Source organism: Pezoporus occidentalis, unplaced genomic scaffold (assembly GCF_034315485.1).
Source record: "Pezoporus occidentalis ecotype Australia unplaced genomic scaffold, CSIRO_AGI_Poc_V1 ctg25, whole genome shotgun sequence".
NCBI classification, from domain to species: Eukaryota; Metazoa; Chordata; class Aves; order Psittaciformes; family Psittacidae; genus Pezoporus; species Pezoporus occidentalis.
In genome coordinates this window covers 5,443,762-5,465,805 of record NW_026914394.1, presented here as the reverse complement: position 1 = coordinate 5,465,805, position 22,044 = coordinate 5,443,762, and the positions used below count along the sequence as shown (strand labels likewise).

Sequence of the window (22,044 nt, the reverse complement as noted above, 5' to 3'; positions counted from 1 at the left end):
GTGGAAGGAGAAGAGTGAGCTTTTCCCCCGAGAGCCTGCTTTGAAGGCACCGTTTGCTCCCTGTCCCATCTCTCCTGCAAACTTTCCTACACTTTCTACCCCTGCAAGGGGCTTAGGAAAGATCCTGCCTTACCCAGTTTGTCCACTCACATCTGTATTTCCTCATCTCTCATTCCTTCGCTCTCCTTCAACCCCTCTGGTCCACCCAAACCTGGGCAACGTAGCCGCTGTCTTCCCAGCTGATGGTTCCTGGGCATTGCAGGGTTAATGGTGAAATTACATTTCACTGCTGTTTTTAAATTAATTGAATCATCAGTGTGGGTAACGGGAAGCAGTGGTATCATAATGTATTTGATATGGGTCTTTAAGTCAGCGTTTGCTGCGAAATCTAGAGCTCTAGATCTTGGTGGAAGCGATGGCTAACTGATATATTGCAGTTATGGCCACAGTACGAAGGCTCCTGCTACGTCTTAAAATGTTCAGGTCATAAAGTTGAGTTGGTTTATGATATGGCCATTTTCCCTGCGTGCTTCCCACGGTGCTCCTAGATCATGCTTGGAAAAGCCCTGCAGTTGGCAGGAGCCGGTGGTGCTCCCAGCTTGTCCCTCTGGGGAGGCACCAAACACGTATGGAGATGCCCTTTCGGGTGGCAGAGCAGCTTTGGGGTTTTGCTCCTGCCACTTCCTGAGGTTATTTCTGCTGGAACAAGCAGCCACGAGGGAAAACATCCCTTTTCCTCAGGGAAAACAGCAGAAACACTGATTTGCAGCATCGTCTGTGCTTTCCATACTCTGTGTCCCTGAGGTGGCTGCAGGACTTGCATTGGAGAGGAGAAGCTACCCAAGCCAAGGGCCAGCATCCTCCTATGATGTTCCCACCATGCTGGGACAGAGCTCCTATGCAGGTGGTCAAATGAGCTCCTCTTGTCTTTTATCTGGTCCAGCATGATGGGACAGCATCACAGCATGGTGCCTTGTGATGGACAGCAGCACACTGATGGGTTCCCTGTTCTCCAGCAGTAATGCAGGGCTGGTGTTAACTAAAAGGTAAACTTTCAGTGCATGTATTGTGGAGCTGCCTGTGGGTTTCCACCCATGCATGGTTCCTGCCTCCTTCCCCAGCAGCCTGGGACAGCCTCTTGTCAGCTCCTTGCTCCGAAGATCACAGTTGTGTGGATGACCCCAGGTGCACCAGAGCTGCATACGGCCACGTTGTCAGCGTTGCCTTTGATGGCCAAAATCTCAAGGCTACTTAACCAAGTGAGACCTTTTAGGAGCTGCCTTGACATGGATATTGATCTTCACCTTTAACTCTGCTTTGCCTGCTTGATGTCACCCAGGCTGGTGTTGTCAAGCAGGAGCACTCTGCAGGACCATGGCTGGCTTTGGGAGCAGGGTTTTGGGGAGACACCAGAAAACCTCAGTGCTGAAGGGCTTGTTCTAGTGCATTAGTTAGATACTGTGTTAAGACTTGCTTATTATTTCTGCTAGTTATGTCTCTAATGAGGTGAGACGTGCCATATGCTGTCCATAGGGAGGGAGCACTGCAGGTGGGACGGGGGCTGGCACAGTGGGTAGATGCTACATGGAAGAGCTTCAGACTGCACCTCCATCTCCATGAGCCAAAGTGCCAGCTTATCCTTCCATGCCACAGGCGTTGGTGCCCATGTCAGGCCATGGAGCTACCTGCCAGCAGCACCTTCTTGCTCTTCATCCACACTCCTCCAGTTCCCAGCTGTTTTTCCTACTGTTCTTCCTTTCCTTCTCTTACCCCAACAGCTTTTTGCTCCCAAAGGGAACGATCTGGGGATCAGGGCCATGCAGCTCCTATGCCCCCTCACGGGAGAAGCATCTCCAACCCCAATCTGAGCAGCCCAGGCAGGAGTTTGACACTAAACTGTATCCCAGTGGAGAAATATTTATTGGCGAGTCCTGAACTTCGTTTGAGCAAGGCTCTGCTGTTTAAACAATTGCTGGAGCCATAAGCCAGAAGCCCTTAATTATGGCTAATTATTTTCTGCGGTGAATCTATATGCAAGCTCATCAGCATGAGGTCTCCTCTGAAAGGCACCAGTTGCGTGTTCAGGCATCATCCAGCCTGGATGTCCCTAATAAAATCAGAGGCAGAAGTGTTGCTGCCAGCCCGGCTGCCTGACCAGGCAGGAGCCTGCCTGCCTGACTCCAGTGTCTTTAGAATCAGGGGGTCAGGTGCGTGGAGACTCCATGGGCAGGCGGCTGGGGACCTGAGGACAAGCAAGAGCAAGACAGGAGCTGTTTGGGACTTGGACTTTAAACCCTGCGGCGTTCCGGGTTTGTTTAAAAAGCAGCTAGGTAAATATTTGTGAAGAGATTGGGATCCGGCTGTGGGGTCAGGCGGCGCGGTGCGGCCGTGTAGCCTGCTCTCCGGCCTCCCCTGCTCCCCATCCTTCCCGTGGTGAGTGGCATGTCCATCCTCAGCCCTGTCCGGGGGATGGCAGGGGCAGTGCAGGGTGCTTGGCATCGTCACACAGGGCGCTTTACCCTAGGGTTTGGGGTCAAAACAGGTACAACGAGGTCTGTGTGTTGGGAGCTACCAGTGTGATGCTTTGGTGGGATGTATCTAGGACAATTCTCCTGGTGAGGCTGCACTGTGCATCCCAGGGATGTCTTTTCCATGCATCCCAGGGCATTTTTGGGGGTTGGTTTGGGATTAGGCTTTGTGCACTGGATCTTCCTGTTTGTGCATCCCTGCGGGAGGGCGGCTGTTTTGGGGTCTTGCTGGGGATGCGTAGGACCTTACAGAATCATAGAACAGTTAGGGTTGGAAAGGACCTTGAGATCATCCAGTTCCAACCCCCCTGCCATTGGCAGGGATGCCTCACACTAAACCACTAAAGCAGCACTGTGGCTTGTTGACACCACTGGTTTGGGATGGTGGCACGACAAGGACGGCAGGATGGGAGCATGGCACCGCAAGGGAGGCACGGCACGGCACAGCACAGCGCGGAGGGATGGGTCCAGGCTGCCTGAACACAGCATCTGTCAGCGCTGCTGCCTTCGCCCGCCCGGCCCCAGCCTCTTCCTCGTGGCACAGATGGTTTTAACACTTTCCTGGGCCTTTTTCTCTTCTATAATTAACTCTTGTTTGCAAGTGGGAAGACACTTCTTTCCTCTTGGCAGAGCCATCACACTCTCCTCAGCGGTGTGCTTTTTTAAAGCCATCGCGGATCTATCCCCCAACCGCAGTCTGTTGTTTTTACTAGGCTCTTTTATGGCTCTGGGCTGCCCCCCCCCCTTTCCCCTCTTGCTCTTGCCCGGAGGTAAAATCCACAGGGATTGCAGGCGGAGGAGGCCCCAGCTCCGGGAGGGGAGTTAACGAATCTGGCCAAGATCATACAAAAGCCAATGCCGGTGCCCGGGGAGGGGGGAAGATGGAAGGGGGCCCTTCCCTGCACCAGGAGCCTTTGAAAACAGCCCCCTCCCAGCTTTGTGCGGCTTAGCAGGGTGCTGCCTACACAAAGGCCCCTCGTCCCTAACGTCGCTTCCATGCCGTGGTCGGGAAGAGCTTTTCCCAGGAGAAGCTGGGTCTGCCTGTGGCTCCCTGTGGGATTTGGGGGTGTTTTGCTCCCAGGGAGCAGCAGGCATCAGAGCCGGGAGGCTGTGGGATGCTGAGCTTTGGGGAATGGGGAGGGTTCGCTGTGGGGATTGGTCCCCATGGGCATGTGCCCGTGGAGAGGAGGGTGCTGTCAGGTCCATGCCACTGGTACAGACCCACCAGTGATGTGCCTGGGCTTGCATCGGGGTGTCGTGAGAGGGGAGTGGAGGAGCCACTGACATATGTCGAACGTGAGACGTTAAAGGAGAAAGAGAAAAAGCCCACCAGGAAGTTCCCATCAGCAGCTCACAGCCATGACCCCCGTGCCCATCCCCTCCCTCTGCTCATCGTCCCCATGCATTGCTCCCGTTCTGCTCACCCGCTCTATCACCAGCGCTGCCAGTCCAAACAAGACCTTGCAGCGATGCTCAGCGCTCTCACATCGCTCCCTCCCCACTCTGCTGTCTGAAAGCCTGGGGCTAATTCTCCTTTTTCCCTCCTTGCTCTCAAGACTTGAAGTTTCCCTGCCTCCCGTGCTAGTTTATGGCAGGGTCAGGGGGAGGGGGGTTTGCCTGCTGGTTTTATAGGGTCCCTCCAGAGCCGCCTTCAAAAAGCTCCCAGTTCATAAATGGGGGGTTTTGTATTAACCGCCTGATTTTGACAGGGAGAGGTGCTCTTAGGAGTGAAATAGTTCGTGTGGTGTAAGCTTTAAGGGTAACACAGCTCGGAGTTTCATCCAACCGAACCGCAGTGTGAACGTGCAGCAAAGAAAGAGTGGCTGAATCAATCAAACCCCACGTTTTCCATCCGAAATCCACCCCTGACGTGCGCTTTGTCAGTTACGCAACTCCAGAGGGACTTTTCCACAGGGAAGCCCCACAGCTCAGCTCTGGCCGGACTCATGAAGCAATGTGGAGAGCTGCCGTTAAGGTAAATAGAACGTGGGGCCACTTTGGAGTGGGGTTTCCTGTCCCAGGCAGGGGTAGGTGAGGAAGAGCAGGGCTGGAGGCGAGGTGATGCAGTGAATTCCCTCCCGTCCTCTTCTCCTCCACGGCATGCTGAAATGGTTAAAATGCTCTGGAAATGAAACTCTTCCCATTCACCCTCCTCCTCCCCAAAAATTCCAGCCTACCAGCGAGGATCTGCTCCCCCTCCAAGCTGCCTTTTTTTTTGTCTGTGGAGCAAGCCACCAGTTCTTGGGAATGGCACTGAATTACAGGCTGGCTTACGTCAGATTTACTCCTCCTGTCCTTTGCTCTAGCTGCTCTATTAATTTCCAAATGCCTCAAGCAATTACCAGAGCTGGGAAACAGTATTTTTGGGGGGCAGCACCCACAAATAACTGCAATAAACCCTGATGTTGAAAAAGGGAGGAAGGAGCAGACATTGGGGCTGCGCTTATCTGGGTTTAAAGAGTGCTTTAGTGTGGATTTTCATGAGAAACAGCATGTGTGCAGCAGTTGGGAGCATCTCCTGGGGGCTGAGGAGGGACTTGTGCTCTTTTCCAACCCATACACCGCTTTTGAGGTCCAAAGTGCTGTTCCCAAAGGGATACGGGGTGCAGAGGGGCGGCAGCGGGTGCTTCCCGGGGGCAGGTTTGGGATATGAGGGCTCCATATGGCTGGAAGGGATTAGCCTGGAGGATTATATGAGTGGAGAGGAGGGGAAAGTTGCTGCAATCTCCACCTCCCCAAAACCCCTCATCTGTGACCCCTGGCAGATGCGCAGGGATGGTTTCTGGGACAGCCAGCACCGCTTTGGTGCCCCTGGAGCTGTGTCCCGGTCTCCGTGCTGCCGCGTTGGAGTGATGGTGGGATCCTGTGCCGGCTGGAGATGAGGAAAGCTGGGATTTTCCTCCTGATTTTCCACCCACGTGTTGCATCCTCCATGGGCTTGACGTGTGTCCAACCTGAGCTGTTTGCTCAAGCTTTAAGCTTCCCCGGGGAGAGCGTCAGTGTGTTCCGTGCCGTGCCACGCTGCGCGGTCAAACCTGCTCCCCAGGGATGTGGTGCTCGGGATGTTGCACACATGGTGACCTTATCCATGGCTGTCCAGAGCTCAGGGAGGGCTGGCAGTGCTGCTGTGGGATGCAGGCGTGCAGGATGCTCTGCAGCTTCATATCATAGAATCATAGAATCGTTAGGGTTGGAAAGGACCTTAAGATCATCAAGTTCCAACCCCCCTGCCGTGGGCAGGGACACCTTACGCTAAATCATATCACCCAAGGCCTCGTCCAACCTGGTCTTGAACACTGCCAGGGATGGAGCATTCACAACCTCCCTGGGCAACCCATTCCAGTGCCTCACCACCCTAACAGGAAAGAATTTCCTCCTTATATCCAACCTAAACTTCCCCTGTTTAAGTTTTAACCCATTACCCCTTGTTCTGTCACTACAGTCCCTAATGAAGGGTCCCTCCCCAGCATCCCTATAGGCCCCCTTCAGATACTGGAAGGCTGCTATGAGGTCTCCATGCAGCCTTCCCTTCTCCAGGCTGAACAGCCCCAACTTCCTCAGCCTGTCTTCACATGAGAGGTGCTCCAGTCCCCTGATCATCCTCGTGGCCTCCTCTGGACTTGTTCCAACAGTTCCATGTCCTTTTTATGTTGAGGACACCAGAACTGCACACAATGCTCCAGGTGAGGTCTCACAAGAGCAGAGTAGAAGGGCAGGATCACCTCCTTTGACCTGCTGGTCACGCTCCTTTTGATGCAGCCCAGGATACGGTTGGTTTCTGGGCTGCAAGCACACACTGAAGCCGGCTCATGTTCATTTTCTCATCAACCAACACCCCCAAGTCCTTCTCCGCAGGGCTGCTCTGAATCTCTTCTCTGCCCAAATCTAGGCAGTAAAACGCTATGGGTGCAGGATGCAAACACAGGATGCAGGATGCAGCTCCATCGCCCCGCAGGACAACACTGCATGGATGCTGGGGTGCAGGATGCTTTGCAGCTCTGTTCTTGGGCAGCATTTCCATGTCCATGCATGGAGGGCAGAATATTTTTACCAGTTTTAAAACATCACCCTGGAAATTGTAGGAATGATGCTGAGGCGCGATGGCTTTTCTCCATGCATACCACTGAGGCATCACTGTGTTGCAAAACCCATCTTGCTTGGGAATGGGGTTTGCCAAAGGCTTTCCTCATGGCACACCGGTGTTGCTGTCCCAGCAAAGGCTCATAAAAGTCTGGGTTAGCTCTTGGAGCACAACCGCAGCCTCACAAAGGACTTCCAAGCCCATATTTGCTTCCTGGGAAGCATCAAGGGTACAGAAACCTGGTGGGCTTATCATGGCAATGCTCCCAGGATGGTGGGGGCTGTAGGCTGGGTGGTATAGGATGTGTCCTATAGGATGGGTGCTGTTTGGTGGATGGGGAGGACAAAAGCCATCATTGCTACTGAATACAGCAGTCCTTAAAATAACAGTTCCATCCATCCAGGTTAATTTAGGGCTCTGATAGCGTGGCCTGGGTCTGGCCACAGCGGTGCCTGCTGCTCCTGAGCAAAGTCCACTGGCTTCTTCCCCATCTGCCTCAGCAGGGTTTGCACGAGGTGCTGGACTTTGTACCCACGCAGCAAGTCACAGCCCTTGTTGAAGTCAGCTGCCACCTCCACCTCAGTTTAAGGCATTTCCATCCCTCCACTGGCATATTTCATAGAAGATACTGTGCGGGGAAGACGCTACGAAGCACCTTCAAACATCAGCACAGCCACTTGGTTAAAAACAGTGATTTTTTGTTGCGGTTGTTAACCCACTGCTTTGTTAGAGACGGGGATTTGATTATTTATTTGGTTTTTAAAGGCTCGGTGTGGGAAAACTTCACAGATCAGCAGGCAAATTCATCAGGGGCCGCTGCGAGCGGGGACGGATGCTCGGCTGGCTCTTCAAAACCCGTCTGAACGCCTGCAGAAGGTTACAGCAGTGCTTCAGACGGGCTTTGTGTTATTACACGAAGATGGTGGCCATCAGCATCTTGTCAGGGACAGGCAGATGGCGTTCACCTGCTCCGGCCCAACTTCTTTTGCCCTTTGCCTTTGGTGTCGGGGAATAATACGGGGGCAGCTGCTAGCAGTAAAATAGGCTTAAGCAAATGGGATATTTTGGCATTCAAGTGCATGACAAGAATGGCAGTATTTGCATTAATTCCCTCCTCTCTTTTCCCTGCGGCGGGAGAGGATGGAGAAAACCGGGATGTTTTCCCCATGGGCAGAGCCGGGTCCTGGTCTTCTCTGGCTGGACCAGGGGTGGGAAGTGCCGGGTGTCTGTGCTCCATCCCACAGCATCCCGCTGCCCAAACAATGGAAATGGATGTTTTTCCAGGGAGGTCACAGTGTTTCCCGCTGTACTGCAAAGGCAAGCACTGGGAGGGGTTGGAATCTCACCCCTTTCCCTGGGTCTGGATGAGGGTTCTGGGCATCCAGCTCTTATCACTCACAGTTTATTTTGTATTCTTTTTGATATCAAGCAGCAACCGATGAGATGAGGGAGCTGAAACGTGAGGTGGCAAAAATAAATGGAACCCCCTAATATTTCCAGTGTGTGCCCATCTTCAGTGTGGAAATCACTGCTGGGCACTGGATGTCTTTGGGGTGTTTCGAGGTGTGCTGACTAGTGGATGGGATGGGCAGTATCCCCGTTAGTTGTTAGTAAATCCTTTGGACACATTAAAACTATGGCTTTCCAAATACACATGGTGCAGCAGCCCAGCGTTTGTCCAAAGCTGTGGATTATATACTTTTTTCTCTTAAATTCGATTACCCGTTTAAATCTAGTTTTAATTCTAACCCCTTCCAAAATTCGCTTGACAGTTTCAACCTGGAAGGAGGCAGAAGGCAGGGGAGCGGTGGTGTGCACAGGCACTGGGAAGCAGAAACACGGCTGCCTTGCTCCTCATCACCAAATTATTCCTTTAGTTTTTTAAGAGGGAAGCGGTGTTTTTCCTTAATCTCATCTTTTCACAGGCCGCTAAAGGAGAGGATTTGATTTCAGCTGTGAAGGGTAAGGCGAGGATGGAGGGTGAGCCAGTGCACGTGCTGACGAGCATCCCACCATGCAGCCCCACTTAATTATACCTCAGCAGCAGCAGCACGAAGCGAGGGCTATCATGGAGAGTAAATTCCCATCTGCTTTAACTATCACAACTTTCGTAGGAGAAAACTCCAACAAATTACCTCTCCTGGCAGCTTTGCTTACTGGGGCTATTTCCCTTTTGGTTTAGGAAATGATAATAGTTTTACAACCTCTGAATTCCGTTTGTAAGCTGATTTTGTGGATACATCAGGAGCAAATCCAGAGGGAAGCACCGAGTGTGCAGGGCAGGAGAAAACGCAGGTTGTTGGTGTGAGGAGGTGCACTGCAGCGGCGGCCCTTGGTAGGGCAGAGCATCCTGCACTGGTAGATGAGCAGTAGATTAATAGTCCTAAGCAATTGCATTATCTAATGAAAATTTTATCTAATTATTTTATATAACTTTTTTGGCAGGTGAGCCCTGAAATGGGTGGTATTGATTGCTGGAAAAGAGCCTGGCCTGTCTGTTGCAGGATTATTAGAGGAGACTTGATAGTAATTAATACCTGTGTATTTACAGCATTCTCCTGGCTGCTAATTGCCCGAGATCCATTTGAGCTGATAGGAAGCAAGGAGGGTTTGTGCCCTGGTCTCAAGGTGTAGGCTGCACATGGGTCTTGTGCTGGGGAACGTGCCAGCACTGGGAGAGCCAGGACCTTTGGCTTCACCATCACTCCAAGCTGGGGATTGGGGGGAACTCACGGATGCCCGTCACAAAGCATCCCTAAATACCAGCGATGGGGTGTATCTGTGTACCCAAAGCACTGGAGCTCCTCTGCAAAGCCCTTCCTAAGTGAGGGGAAGCACTACCACCAAGCCTGGCTTGACTTCCCAGAAGTTTCCCTTTGTAAACCCTCTCCATCCACACGCGTGTGCAAAACCGAACCTAATTGCATTTAGTCTGGCTTACACCTCCCATGCTTTATTCCCCCCCCCCCCACTTTTTTCTCCCCCCCCCCCTTTAATTCGGTTGCTGCGAAATGTTTGCAGCTCTGCCAAGTTATTTCCTTGGGATATATTTAGAGAACGCCAGCTCAGCAGAGCGCTGGGTGTTTGTGGAAGGATGTTTGTAAATGTTAGCAGGAACGCTGGCGGGCTGGCGGAGCAGATGTCCGCGAGATGCTACCAAGAGCCTTATTTACAAACTTGTAAATGACTGAAGGGGGTTTCCTTCCCGGGGATAAGGGGGACGCCGACTTAAGAGATTAAAATCCTATTGTTCCGTGGAGGACGGAGCTGCTGTCTCAGATTATCCTTTACAAGGAGGGGAAAAAAGCCCTGTATTAGCTTGAAACGCCATTCAACTGTTGTGCCTTTCTGGTTTTGAGCTCAGGGAAGATGCAGGGCTGGGGCTTGTTTCTTTCTTTTTAAAGGAGGGGGGAAGAAGCGTGACTGTTCATGGCTGGGATGTACGCTGGTGCTTTGTGTGCTGGGCGGCTTGCAGGTGATGTGTTTAAAAGGAGCACAAGCAGCTTGTGCTGGCATAGAAGTATAATTAAGCTGAACTTGTACGCACAGCTTGGTGTCCCAGGGGAGCACGGTGATGGTGTTTGGGTGCTGTGGTGATACTGCTACAATAATCTGTTTTCTTATTTATATCTTCCTCTTGCCAATAAGCAAAGCTTCGGCCCGGTCTCCTTTCACCACCCTAAAATACACCAAAACTGGTTTGTCTCCTGGAGCATCCAGCCGAGTGGCTCACCACGGGATGGTCTCCCATGTGCCCCAAAAAACACCCTGAGAGGCTCTGCAAGCACCGTGGTTCTGAAGTGAGTGCCCGACGCTGGCACGTGGGCTGGAAATCACCCTCATCAGCTGCAGCGGGCTGGTGTTTTACTTCTTATCATGCACATTGATGCAACACAGATGCTGTCACCGACCCGGGGACTGATGCAGGAGAGCATCTGAGGGCTTGGTCCAGAGGAAGCGGTTGGCGTGCCGTCCTCCCCAGCATTAATCGGGTTACGGCGAGGTGTGGGAGGGTTCTGTTATTAAATTGAAAACCTGGCTCTATAAGATGAAGGCAGCTTTAACGAGATGAAAAGGCTTAACCAGAGTCCAATTAAATTCCGCACTACCTGTTTACGCAGCCTGCTTAAGTCCTGACCCCGCACGCTGATTTCTTCCTTAGGCTCCAAAGCTTGTGCTCTAGGCACAAGAAATGAAATCAAAGGAAGGCAGATAGAGACCAGATCACCTATGTGTCCTGAGCATCCCGGAGGCAGCTGCCCTCGAGTGCCTTGTGCTGCTCCTGTTGTGGCTGCGAGGTGTGAGCCAGCAAATCGAATACCCAGCCCTCCTTAGTTTGGTTTTAGGTCTGTGCTGTGAAGATATTTCTGCTCTCCCCACCTCGCTGCTGGGTTGATGGAGGCTGGGTCATGAAGGGAGCATCCTCTCTGCTGCCTGCTGGTGCCTTGCACCGCTGTTTGGAGGTGAGCTTTATTAAGACAAAGTGGTGATGCTGAGGTGAGCTGCACCACTGCTTGTGCCACCCAAAGCTGCTTGCCCGCAGCGTGCAGTGGGGGGCACCAGCTTGTGCTTAACAACAGCAAATACCACTGATGGGATCCTGTTTTTCACAGTCAATAGAAACCGTCCCTTGTGTTGGTGAAGCGTGGTGCGTTGGGGTGGGTGGCAGGCTGGCTTGGGCCACCACGCAGGATGTTGTCTTGCTGTGACACTGGGAGCCTTGCAGGATGGGGTGCAGCACCTTAGCCCACTTTTGAGATGCTGTTGGAGGTGGCTCAGGCACGTCCAGCAGTGGGGATCACGGAATGGTTGGGGTTGGAAAGGACCTTAAGATCATCCAGTTCCGATCCCCCTGCATGGGCAGGGACCCCTCACACTAAACCATATCACACAAGTCTCTGTCCAGCCTGGCCTTGAGCACTGCCAAGGCTGGAGCTTTCACCGCTTCTCTGGGCAACCCATTCCAGTGCCTCACCACCCTTACAGTAAAGAACTTCTTCCTTAAATCCAGTCTAAACTTCCCCTGTTTACGTTTAAACCCGTTACCCTTTGTCCTATCGCTACGCTCCCTGGATGAGAAGGAAGAATCCTGCCGTGCAAACAGCTCATCCAAAAAGCTCCCCAAACCTTCCCTTCTTGCCTGCTGCCTTTCATTACCAGGGCTACCCTGGTGCTGGGGGCAGTGACACACCGCCTGGTGATGACTTCAGCCCATCGTCTCTGCGCTGCCTGCTGCGGCTTTTCCGTTCAGCCCCCGAAACCCTCTGCACCTCCGTGGTGCCTCACAGCTCCTCTCGGGTCGAGCGTGCCGCAGGGCGGGGGGCAGGAAGCTGCTCGCCGCACCCTGCTATGAGCAAACCCTCACAGAGACCTAAATCCTGCAGTAAATAAACAGCAGCTCCGGCCCGGGGCTGTGGGATGAGCCGAGGGGTGCTCCGGCACAGCCAGCCTTGGGAAAGCACATCTGGGTCACGCCGCGATGCTGTTGGAGCACTCAGAATGCTCCAGGGACCGGGGAGCTGCTCAGTGCAGCTGCACCAGTGCCGCTTCCCTGCCACTCTTAAACACAATTAATACAGGGGAATAACCCGCTCTCTTCCTAAGGATTAGGTTAAGGAAACAAGATGGTTTTAATAGCCCTTTTACATCCTAAATAGATCTTAGCTGAAAAAACTAACTGGTTTTGCAGTGCAGCCAAACAGCACATATTTCCTTTTTATTTTGTCCCTGTTTCCCCCCCCCATAACCTGGTGCCAGAGGTCCTGCGTGAGCAAATCTGCTACTGGTAATTCAAGTGCTCAGCTCCTGGCTGTGCTGTTTTGTCCGCTTTCCATTGCCTCCTGACCTCCATCCTTCTTTATTTGCAAAGCTATACGTGCAGGCAGCGGTAATAAATCAATTAATGACTCTGATGAATCGTTTAATGGCTGACAAAATAACACTACAGTCAACAGCTTGGATCTCTACAGCAGTACCAGAAGATGCTGGTTGACTCAGGGTAGGGAGACGAAACAGAGACTGTTAGCTCAATTAGTGCAATTAGTGCGCGATTTAAAGGCTTAGACGGCATCTGCTGGCGTACCGAGCCGGTGTGTTAACTGAGAGCTTTGGTTTGGAAGTGAAACGCGAGGATCCAGATTGTCACCGCTCCGCTGGCTTCCACCAAAACAGGGGGGAAAAGCCAACGTATGTAGGGAACAATAAATACATATACATGTATGTGTGTGCATATAGCTGTAGGTGTGCGCTCCAGGAACACATAGATATTTATTTCCAGCGTGGAGCAAATCTGCCATCTAATAGAAGGCAAGCGAGCCGGCATGCTGGCTGTGCCAGAGCTATCCTTGCTCATCTCTGGCAGTGGTCTCCAGCGTGCTTTGGTGGAAGGAAATGCGGAAAATTTGGAAGGAAATCCAGTTTATGTGCCAATGGGGACCTCGGCGTGGCTGGATGTGCTTGCTGGATGCACCAGCATGGACACGGAGCACAGTTGGGCTTCACGCTCCTACACTGTGCCTGTGCTCCCCATCTCCTGCCGGCTTCCGTGGCATCTCCACCTCTGCTTGTGCAGGGGAGCTTGGGGGTGTTTGGGTAGGGGCTTGGCAGTCAAATTCCAGCTGAAATCTCCAAAGTCCCTAAGAAGAGTTTCTGAGCCAGAAAGGTCGAAATAAGCCAAGTGGTGGCAGATGGGAAGGCAAAAAAGTCCTTGTTTTTGGAAATGAGAGCTGGAAAGCCCCTGGGGTTAGAGCGCTTACCCTTGGGGATGGGGAAATGTATTCCCACTGCCTTTTTTCCCCCTTTTCCTTTCTTTTCTGGCACATCCCAAGGGATTTGCGGCTTCGGCAGGGCTAAAGGTGCCTCGGGTGTTTACCTTAGCGGCGGGGCTGGGAAGGGGAATGAAAGAGAAGTAAAATGTCACTTCTCAGCCTCGTAAATCATTCATCAAGGGCTGACCAATCTGGCTCCCATCCTGCAGCGTGCTCGGGGCGCTTGTGGGCTTTTAATCACCGAGTTCTGCCAAGCGCCACATGTGCGAGGAACTTCGGATCCCCATTGGCACCGTGAAGGCATAGGTGAGGTTTCGGGGTGTTCAACACGGAAAAGCACTCCGGTTTTGTGGGAGAACGGGCATTGCCTTCAAGGCGTTCTTTGCCCTCCTTCCCTCCGCTCCGTGAGGCGGAGGGCAGCGCGTTTTCCCCTTGGCTCCCCCAAATCCACGTCCGTCTTCGCTCCTCCCCACTTGGGGATCCATTTTGCCTTGGGAGATTCCCCCAGCAAAGGATTATGGTGTGCTGGAAATCTCTTGAAACCATAAAATATCACCTTGGCAGCTTTATTGCAGCGCTCGCCGCCTTGGGAGAGGAGCGTTTTGCGTGATAGAGGGTTTAATAAAGGAAATTCCAAATGGGCTCACAGCAGTTTGGGGCTCGGTCTTATATATTTTTGCATTAAGAACCGTCATCTGCTTTGCAGAGAAACTGCAATATGTTCATGGCCTTGGATTAAGATTTGGTTTTACTTTTATAGCTGACCCACTTGGGGGGATGGAGGGAGGAGGAGAACTGGGTTCACTCCCTCTCCCGTCTATTTTTGCTGCCGTCTGATGTATAAAAAGAGCCTGGAATGGGCAGGCTTATTTTTCCTGCCAGGACTTTTCTTTATTAACTGTAAAAACACTCAGATCTGGCCTTTGCTGTGGATGTGGGGAAGGCTGCTTGGGATGCCTGCTTCAGGAACATGGGGGGAGTGTGGTGTGGGCTGTGCTGGGGGGCGCTCAGGACCCTGTAGGTGCAGGGGGACCCCGGTTATTTCACAGAGAGGCTCTCTTTTTGGGGAGCCAGCCTGTGCTGTCATCTCTGGCACTTGCAGCTCTGACGTGGTGGGGTGGGAGAAGGGACAGCTCATCCGGCGTGGTCCTGGCCTTCATCCCACATCCTGCATGCCGGCTGCTGCTGGAGAGCATGATGGAGGGGGGACAAGGGGTGGCCCCTGGGAACACACAAGGCCTGATGCTTGCCCTCTGCAAGGCTTTCTGTTCTGGAATAGTGAGATTGCCAACCAAACGTGGGGTCCCACCTTGGCAAGCCTTAGTCCTTAATAACAATCCTTAATTATCCGGGCTGCCCAAGTCTTGTGGTTGTCACTGCATCGGATGTGGTGAGGGGCTGGGGCTGGCTCAGCTGCTGTCAGGACGCAGGGTTTGGTGGGGATAGGATGCTCCAAGCTTTGGGGTAGGACCAAGTGTGAGCAGGCTCATGTGAACCCCGTCTGTTGATGGGATTTGCTCAGTGGAAAATTCTTCTCCCAATTTCTTTTATGGTGGATGCTTTCCCTTGGCCCTGCCATGTGGTTTTAGGTGGATAAGTCCATCGTAAAAGTCATGGAGGGTGTAGCTCAGTGATCCAAACCCAGCTAATAGCACCGAGCCTCCCTTGTAACTGCCCTGGGTAATGGTGATGGTTAAACCAGAGCGCTTCAGCGGCACAGGTACTGCTCTGAACTCCAACAGGGATGTGTTGCAAGCAGAGGTCTTTAAGGAAAGATCTTTTTCTTACATTCTCCTTCTGAGTAGGAGCTTCTCATCATTCTGGTGCTTTCCCAGTGCCTCCAGCTCCACAGCACAGCGAGGAAGTGCAAACAAATAGAGATGCTGAGCAGGGTGTCCTGGTACCTCGTGTCCTACCCCCTCCCTCCTTTTCAGAGCTGGAGCCTCTCAGGTCGCTCATGCTGGGGAGGCAGGAGGGGAGTGTGACCCCACAGATGTGGTGCAGTGAATTTGGAAACCCATAATAAAACCTCGGCGTGCTGGTGAGGTCAGGGAAGCATCTTTTTCAGAGGACAGAACCAGCAAGCCTGTGCGGGTAAGAGAAGTACTCGAAAAGCTTGCAAACAGCTTGACATGGAGGATGAGGCTCCTTGGTGGATTAATGAAGCTAGATGCCTGGGTAAAGGAATAAATAAACCCTGGAATTATCGCCAGGTTTTGTGCAGCCATCTCCTCCGTGGGTGACTCGCAGAGGCCGGTGCCCCTCTGCTTGCTTCCCCATGGAGGAAAGATGCTCAGGGCATGGGCAGCGATGCTTGGGGCTCTGGAGGTAGGAAGCAAAGTGACTCATCGTGATGTGGCAGTAGAGACAGCCTTTTAGATGCGTTCTTCCCCTTAACTCCTAACTCATCCCACTGTGTTTGTCCTGGTTTTGTTCCTGCAGAGCGCAGCAGCCGCCCCGAGTCCCGTGCTTGGAAACATTCCCCCGAACGACGGGATGCCCGGGGGCCCCATCCCGCCCGGCTTCTTCCAGGTAGGCTCCCGCTCCTCCCGATGCTCCCCTCCACACCACGCACGTGTTTGCTTACGCTCTGGGTGTCAGCGCTGTTGTGCCTGTGTTTTTACCCCAAGGGGATGCTAGGGAAGCAGCATGCTGACCTGTGTGGGAATAACTCGTGTTCCGCTGCCCTTCCACGTTTGCTTTCTACTCTTTGTGGCCTTAAAGCAAATCTCTTCCGCGCTCGAAGAGGTTACTGTGTATTTACAACCAGTGTTTTTTTTCCAGAGCTGCTTGGTTTGTGTTTGGGTTGGGGTTGTGTTTGTTCTCCGGTCCTAACAGACGTGCATAATTGAAAACATTCTGGATTTTGATCCCTGAAACTTCTTCCCCCTCCTCTGGTTAACCGCTTGATTCTTTCCAAATGCAATCACTGGAAGCATTAACAAACCCTGGCTGTGGCTGCAGGCTCCAGCCAAATTCCCGCATGCCGTGGAGGCACCTTGTAAGCAAATACCTAGCAAAGTCCCCCAAATCCCCTCACTCCTTCCTTCTCCTGCGCCCAGCTCTGACCGAGGAGGGGGTAACATATGTTTGGAGTGATGCTGATGGAAAGGATCTCAATAAGGCCATAGGAAAGGAGTTTCCACATGTGAACTATGGAGTTTTTTGTGGGTTGCTCTGCAATCTCATTGCAGTGGCTTCAGTTCTTGGTGCATTAAAATCATCCTTCTTGAGGAAGAAACTCTTGTCCGTGTAACGAATGGGACGAGGGTTGGGAGGAGTATTTCTTTTGGCAAGATGATGGGGTTGGTTTTTATCTGGGCTTGTGATTTGTGCATGGGAGAACTGCTCCGGCAGTAGGCAGGCGGGCTCGATAAGGCGCTTGTGATTTATTGTGGCGATATCTGAGCCCAATACGGCCGCTTGCGTGTGTATGGGAAGGGGGAAGGAGGGCCTGGGGTTTCTTTTAGTGAGATCCCATTTCCTGAGCATGCTTCTGACAAAGTAAGAATATCCGATATCGATCGGGAGCCCTAAAACAGGCGAAGCTTGTAGCAGCGCGGGGTGAAGCCAGCAGCAGAGATGCTATCTCGCAGGTCACAGCCGCTGCCAGCAGTTCGAGTGCCAAGCTGCTGCTTCCAACAAATGTGTCTCCAGGAGCCCTGATCTCACCCCGTGGTGGAGCTGACTGTCCTCTGGGGCTCCTGCTTCACACGGAGCTGCGAGGGCTGCAGGACTGGCACCAAGTTAGGGCAAGGCTTCCAAGAGTAGGGGTTGGCTTTCCCCCGAAGGGGAAGGTGAGGAAGAGGAGTCGCATCTCCCCAGGCGTGCTGTGCATGCTCCTGTCTTGACTCTTCACGTTGACAGCCTCCAAGCTGTCCCCTGTGCTTTGCTGTCTGCCCTCACATAGTGGAGTTGCACTGAGGGTCCTATTCAGGAGCAAACAGATGATTCTAGCTCCCTGCATCTTGTGGAGCTGGACCAGGAGCCTCTGGGGAAGGGAGGTTCAGAAGCAGCCCTGCTTTCTTAAGGGGTTGGAAGTAGATCTTAAGGTCCTTTTCCAACCCTAACTGTTCTATGGTTCTGTGACCTGAAAACCCAGTGGCACCAGTGCAGGTGCCTTGTGTGGGGATGCTGCCCATCCCTGGAGCTGCGGGAGGGAAGAGAGAATGGGTGCTGATACATATGGCTTGCATGTGACATCTCAAGAGCCTGCCTTTCCTGAAAGCCCTCCAACATCTGGTTTCTCCTCCCAGCTCTGGAGATGGAGGGGAGAAGAAAAATCCCACCTCTTAACACAGTCTGAACATGGCCTCCATGAAAGCCTGCCTGATTTGTTGCAGGTGCTGGAGCTCCTTCCAGCTTTAGGAGATGCTGGACACCAGCTCTTGCAGAGGTGGGCTGGAGGCTCAGCAGGGAGCTAGTCACAGCCTGGGGGTGATTTCCTGTCTCTGTAGGAAGCTAAAGTGCTGAACATAAGAGGGCAAAACCAAAAAGGTCACAGGGGATGCAGAGGATTTCTGCCCAGCCCTTGGTGTGCCAGCACTGGGGGGGAGTGAGGTTCCTGGTGGTACCACCTCAGCTGGTGCTAGGAGACCGGAGGATAGAGAAGGCTCAGGGGATTTCAGCTTCTTGTTCTTCCACACTGTACTGCAAGCACCAGAGACTTGCAAGGGATATCTCTGGGGGGAGCAAGCATGGGCAGACTGGTTTTGGGAGGGTTTAGAGGGCCTGTCACTGTCCTGGCATGGTGGGGCTTCATATGGGAGCTGAGGAGGAGAGTCATGAGCGAAGCTGAGATTGCAGGAGCCCTGCTCTGCCAGCCTGGAGGTGCATGAAACCCCCCAGTACCACACAACGCTGCTGTTTAGCAAAGGGAAAATTGATATGGACCATTACTGGGAGCTGGTGGCCTAAAAGCCCATGGGAGTGAGCTTGGGGAAGTAACACATCGGGAAAGGGCAAGGAGAGGAGGAGTCCAGGCTGCGGTGCCCATCTGCAGCCGTTGTCTTGCAGGGAGAGAGTCCCTTTGCTATGCTGGGGCTCAGCAGCGACCTTCAGGCTGGGGGCCAAGGGAAATGCAGCCAGCAGTGCCCCAAAGCCTCCCCAGAATGGTAGGAACAGAGAAGCCGTGGGCACCCGGGGGTTGCGGGGGCATTGCGTGGTGCCAGGCAGCAGCACAGCATCGGGCTGTGCTCCGGACAAAAGGCAGCTGGCTTGATGTCCGGTGTGGGTAGATGCTTGCATTGAAATCTCTCTCTTTGTCCCATCGAGATGAGCAAACAAACCCTCTGCTCATCCTCTGAAAGGTCATCGGAGGCGTTCCTGCTTTTGTTGTGAAAGCTGGATGGATGCCGGGGTGCAGCTCCCTCAAAAGGAGGGTGCCGGGGAAATGTAGGGAGGAAAATTGGAAACAGAAAACAATTTATACTGCACCTCCTTAACACTAAATACATGGCAGGGGGGCAGCCAGCAGCCCCCAGCCCTGGCTGTGCCTCCTTTCCCCAGTGCAAACTCCCTGTGCTGCCCTGTACCCCGCGCGCTGATGAAATGGAAAGTTGACCATAAATCAATGTCGGCGCTGCGTTAGCTATGCATCAGCAGCTCGGAGAGATGCACCAAAACAAAGCACCGCCTGCTCCGTGTTCCCACACTGCCCCCTAATGCAGAGAGACCTCGGGAGCCAGGGAGGATGGGGGGCTCCAGAGCCCCCCGACGTCCCCTGCCCTTTCCGCCTCTCCTCCCTGCATCCCGCAGCACATCCCTTTGGGTAAGGTCGCCCATAGGGGTGAGGATGGTAAAGCCAGGAGCGATAGGAAGGGGTCCATGTTGTCCTGTTCCATCTTTAGATGCCACCATTTTCCCCCTGCTCAGCTGTCCTGATGTCTCGGTGGGATTCCCCATCCCACATTTGGGATACGTCAAACGTAGGTGACCACCGAGTGTGATCAACCAGTTTTCAGCTGAGCCACAAGACGGGGCTGCCCTTCCCAAAATCCCAGGGCAGAACCTGGTATCAGCCATGCAGCAGGCAGGGTTTGGAGGAAGGTGGCTGAGGAGCTGGAGGAAAGGAAAAGCAAGCATTGGAGAAAGTTCTTTTTTTCTGGAAGTTTAGGAGGATGCCCGAGGCTTTTGTACCGAGCGTCTGGAGCATATGGTGGGATTTGCAGTCAACTTTCTCTCGGGTGCTCCAGCCAGATGGAGGTGACTGTTCTTGGCTCCGGCTGACACGGGTTTGTTTCCTGAAGAGCTTGTGTTAAACATATTCCTTAAAACCAGGCTTCTGCAGTTGGGAGCCCCAGCTGCAGGCGAGGCAGAGCTCCTGCCCACGGTTGCCTTTCGCTGTCTGCGGGGGAGCTTGGCCTGCCTTGCCTTGCTTGCCTTGCCTTGCCTTGCCCTGCTTGCCTTGCCTTGCTTTGTCCTGCCTTGCCTTGCCTTGCCTTGCCTTGCCTTGCCTTGCCTTGCCCTCTCTGGGGAAGGTGCAGCTGTGTCCCAGCACTGGAAGGCGACCATGGTCTTCCTCTTTGAAGACACCACGAGCATCTCTCCTAGAGGCTCCTTCAGAGATGCCTTATATTTTTGTTGACAACTTGCAAAACCTCCCTCTCCTTCGGTAGAATTAAAGCTCCCATCTGGCAAACCCAGACACATCTGTAATTAATACCCATCTAATTTCATTTAGTATTACCTAATGTCAAAGCCAGAAGGCAGGGGCAGGTATTTTAAAGCCCAAGATGCCTTCCTGTTGCTAACTGTAAACTGTCGGTATCTCGTGGCAGCAATGCTTTGCCTTCTCGTACCATCCTGCGTTGTTCTGCCACCCCCAGAGGTGCTTGGAAATGTTCTTACATAGAAAAACTTGCCCATTAGCTGAAAGTCTGTAGCCCATAAAACATGATCCATTTGTGGTGAGTTACGCTGGAAACATAAATTGACACACGCAGAGCTATGATCGCTCGTGCCATTTTCCATCTTTAATATTTTACAAGAAGTTTGAGGAGTTGAGCTCATGAAAGACAGGCTGGAAATAACCCGATCGCCTGGGAAGTCCCTGTAGAAAGCAGCAGCAGCAGCAAACTTTGGTCATCCGATGGGCCAGGCTGGGCTTTTAACGTGCCTATAGTGTAGAGGGGAGGAAAACGTGAAGCAGAGAAGAGATTGGAGCACCGACAGCCATCAGAAACAGTTCCTTCTAACACTGTTTTAGCTGTTTGGGTTGGTTACTGGGGGTATTTTTGAGGCAGCAAGAGGAAGGTGAAGAACAACCCCTCTGCAAGCATGCAGTTTGGGGGCGGAAAGAAAACAGAACTTGATGGGGTTTCTCCTGTTGGGGAGAGCGCTGGTCTTGATGAGAGTGAATTAGCTGTCCGATGGGGCTCCGAGGGGATGTGATACTGGAGCATTTGGGATGTGGAAGAAGCAGGACTGCGTTCGTTCAGCCTCCTCTCCTAACAGCACTAGTTAATCACTGCTAAATACACGTTTTTCAAGGGAAAAGGGTGGTTCTGTTGGTTGGAGCCCACATGTCGTCTCTGTAAAACACTTGTTTCAACCACCGCGATCCATCAGGATCATCTCCCGCCTCTTCTGCAGCGAGGGAAACCCATGCGAATAAGCAATCGATCCAGCAGGCGTTCCCAGCCCAGCGCAGGTCCCGGCCCTGAAACATCTGCAAATATTTATGGAGATAACAATATCCAGAAGGTCTGTGTTCCTGATGGAGCAGAGCAGCCGAGCCGGGAGGGGGCCGCGGTGGCTGCAGCCCGGAGCGAGCGTTTCGGATGCTGCTGCTCGTTGCTGGGTTGGAAAAAGCAAGAAAAGAATTAAAAGGAAGAAGAAAAAAAGCCCCTTTTGGCTCCTCCCTGCCTGCCAAGATGTTTGCACAAGCTGGGTGTCTGCAGTCACGGTATCCAGAAGTCACTGCCGCGAGTGGTACCGCATGGGATAATGCAGTGGCGAGGATGCTGCGGTGCTGAGGCTGGAGCGTCCCAGGGAGCAGCCTTGGGGCAGCGGGGCAGGACCACACTGTGGAGGATGCATTCAGCAGCACAAACAACTGATGCTCTCTGGATCCAGCTGCCACGGGGGATTTTTCTCTGGTGAAAACGCTGCTGTCTCATATAGATGATTCTTCTGCAATAACCAAACACTGCTTGCTCTGAAGCTCCCGAGGCAGACCTAAAGCATCACCTCCAGGCCCAGCTGGGGTGCGTGTAGGTGGCTATGTCCCCCATGCAATCAATACCCGTTATCCCTACACCCTCACATGCTGGGGGGGGTACAACAGGGAGGACGTCAGGAGTTTAATGAGGGGTTTAATAGCTCCAGGATGGGGTCTGTGTGCCTATTCAGGCAGTACCTGGATAACAGTGACCTCCTCCTTGCAGCACAGCAAGCCAGGCATTGTGGAGGACCTGTTGACTCTTGCATTGATGGGATTGATTGGCCTCTGCAAGTCCTGTTTTCTCTCTTGCACTCGGTTTCATCGCACGTTCCCATCTGCCAATATTCCCTACCCCAAATCCTGCGGCCGTAACGTGTAGAAGGGCTTTTGTGATGGCCAGACCTCGCTGGGGAGTGCTGTCCTCTGTGGACTGATGATGTGAAGTGGCTGCTGCCCTGGTTCAGTTTGCATTCACACAGAGTTAGCCACCTCAGAAGCAGAAAT

At 52.9% G+C, this 22,044-nt stretch overlaps 2 protein-coding genes across 4 annotated transcripts in view; both read left to right on the top strand.

Moving 5' to 3' along the window:
* The window catches only part of LOC134165912 (NADH-cytochrome b5 reductase-like), a 131,737-nt gene that overhangs the window by 76,051 nt on the left and 33,642 nt on the right, over positions 1 to 22,044 (top strand). The gene's annotated exons all lie outside the window — the stretch shown is intronic.
* The window catches only part of SSBP3 (single stranded DNA binding protein 3), a 55,760-nt gene that overhangs the window by 20,480 nt on the left and 13,236 nt on the right, over positions 1 to 22,044 (top strand). For all 3 annotated transcript variants that reach the window (XM_062623092.1, XM_062623091.1, XM_062623089.1), the window contains exon 5: positions 15,819 to 15,908. In XM_062623092.1, coding sequence (XP_062479076.1) covers positions 15,819 to 15,908 — 90 coding nt within the window. The remainder of the gene's footprint in view (positions 1 to 15,818; positions 15,909 to 22,044) is intronic.